This window comes from Ciona intestinalis, unplaced genomic scaffold, assembly GCF_000224145.3.
Source record: "Ciona intestinalis unplaced genomic scaffold, KH HT000062.2, whole genome shotgun sequence".
Taxonomy (NCBI): Eukaryota; Metazoa; Chordata; class Ascidiacea; order Phlebobranchia; family Cionidae; genus Ciona; species Ciona intestinalis.
In genome coordinates, this window is record NW_004190384.2 from 358,908 (window position 1) to 360,743 (window position 1,836).

The following is a 1,836-nucleotide window of genomic DNA, read 5'->3' on the forward strand; positions in this document are numbered from 1 at the left end:
TATTTTACTCAAGAAACATATAGAGCTTGTTCTTGGAAAAAAACGTTGGAACTTCTTTTGACGGAATGTTTCTAGTTCAAGAAGGGTTTATGAAAGGGTTAGCATCTAGATTAGCAACGGCCGATACACTGTTGTAGGTTGCAGTTGCACGACTCGCTGTCAACGTCCCAATCGGAAGCCAAGCGACAATTGCTTCCGGTTCGGCATCTGTTATCATATTTCAGTGTTAAATAAATGATGTAAGTTGTGATGGTGTGATGGGGCAACGACAGTCGTTATAACACGGGTGTTCCGTTCCATACACCTCGTGCCCGCTTATACGAGTTACCACGTATGTAACTTATTTATCCTCGCATGGCGGGCAACGACAGTTGTTATAACACGGGTGTTCTGTTTCATACACCTTGTGCCCGCTTACAAGTTACCACGTATGTAACTTATTTATCCTCGCATGGCTGGTCCACGACAGCCGTTATAACATCGGTGTTCTGTTTTATACACATTGTACCGCTTGCTTTTGTTGATGATTTGTTTTTTTCATTTTATTATTAATGTTCGGCATGGAATTTAAATCGTCCATGAGATCTACTAGATTGAAGCAAGTAAAGATAGGTGTTTGGCAAGAGCCCTACTCTAGTGGCAGCCTCGAACCTTGGCCCATAGTACCATGCGCATAATATCACGACGTCCGAGAATTTAATCAGATCGTAGTAAATATTTGTCTATCTAATCAAAATACTCCTCTTACCTCGCTCTTGTCCTCGTGCATGAGACTCCACAATTTCCCCAGTTTGACCATTGGCCATATGTTGGAGGTTGGGATCCTGTTGAACACGAGTTGCAACTTTGGGTTCTGGTATCCACTCCTGGTCGGCAATTTACCGATCCAACCTAGATCAAAATATCAATTTTAACGCTTATTATTTATGCACCTCACACATATTGTATTCATACCCCTCATGCTCAGTGCCGAGTTATAACATGGGTGTCTTCTTATACACCAGACACACATGGTGTATTCATACACCTCATGCTTACTGTCAAGTTATAACATGGGTGTCTTCTTATACAACAGACACACATGGTGTATTCATACACCTCATGCTCACTGTCGAGTTATAACATGGGTGTCTTCTTATACACCAGACACACATGATGTATTCATATATCTCATGCTCACTGTTGAGTAATAACAAGTGCGTTGTTGTATACCTGTTGTTGAGTAACTGGATTAATGCATGTCCTTGATGAGGTTTGCGTTCCTTGGCAGCTACCAGGCGGTGAGTTACATTGTGAAAAAGACGACCAGATTGTCCACGTGTAGGTAGATTGGGTAGGGCCTTAAAAAAATCCAAATATAAATAAACTTTCTAGGGAAAAACATGGATAAAGGCTCCAATCATACTACTAGTCATAAAAATAGAAATCGTAGAAGGAGTTAAACGATCCGAACTGCACATTTTAAGATTCGATAATAGTTTGCAGTTTCTTTTGTAAATTATCGATTATTTCTTGTGTATTTGACTACTCACATGAATTCCTATTACAAGATCGACTTTCGCTTGCTTGAGTTTGCGGGTATGTGAATGTACAGTAATCGTTGCCGATCCGGGAGTCGGGTCTTCCAAGGTAGAAACATCTTCTGTATCTGGTTTGAGAACCAACACCACATGTACCTGTGCCTGTACTAAGTCCGTACCCGCTGTACGATCCCCAGCTCAGCCAGGGTTGACCGTTAGGTGGCTCCTGGCTCAAGCAATCACCTGGACAGGTTCTTCTCTCGCTATCTGAACCTGAGCACCGATTTGAGGTAGTTGGTCTCCCACCAACTGTACA

The 1,836-nt window shown here is 42.0% G+C and overlaps 2 protein-coding genes across 2 annotated transcripts in view; one reads left to right on the forward strand and one right to left on the reverse strand.

Moving 5' to 3' along the window:
* Nucleotides 1-1,836, forward strand: part of dsh (dishevelled homolog) — a 28,822-nt gene that overhangs the window by 12,563 nt on the left and 14,423 nt on the right. The window lies entirely within an intron of this gene.
* The window catches only part of LOC104266513 (A disintegrin and metalloproteinase with thrombospondin motifs adt-2-like), a 2,571-nt gene continuing 735 nt past the window's right edge, over nt 1-1,836 (reverse strand). Inside the window, exons 2-5 of the mRNA XM_026838162.1 lie at nt 1,533-1,829; nt 1,213-1,340; nt 749-891; nt 1-207 (exon numbers count right to left, since the gene is read on the reverse strand). Of these exons, the coding sequence (XP_026693963.1) occupies nt 111-207; nt 749-891; nt 1,213-1,340; nt 1,533-1,829 (665 nt within the window). The 3' untranslated portion in view covers nt 1-110. The remainder of the gene's footprint in view (nt 208-748; nt 892-1,212; nt 1,341-1,532; nt 1,830-1,836) is intronic.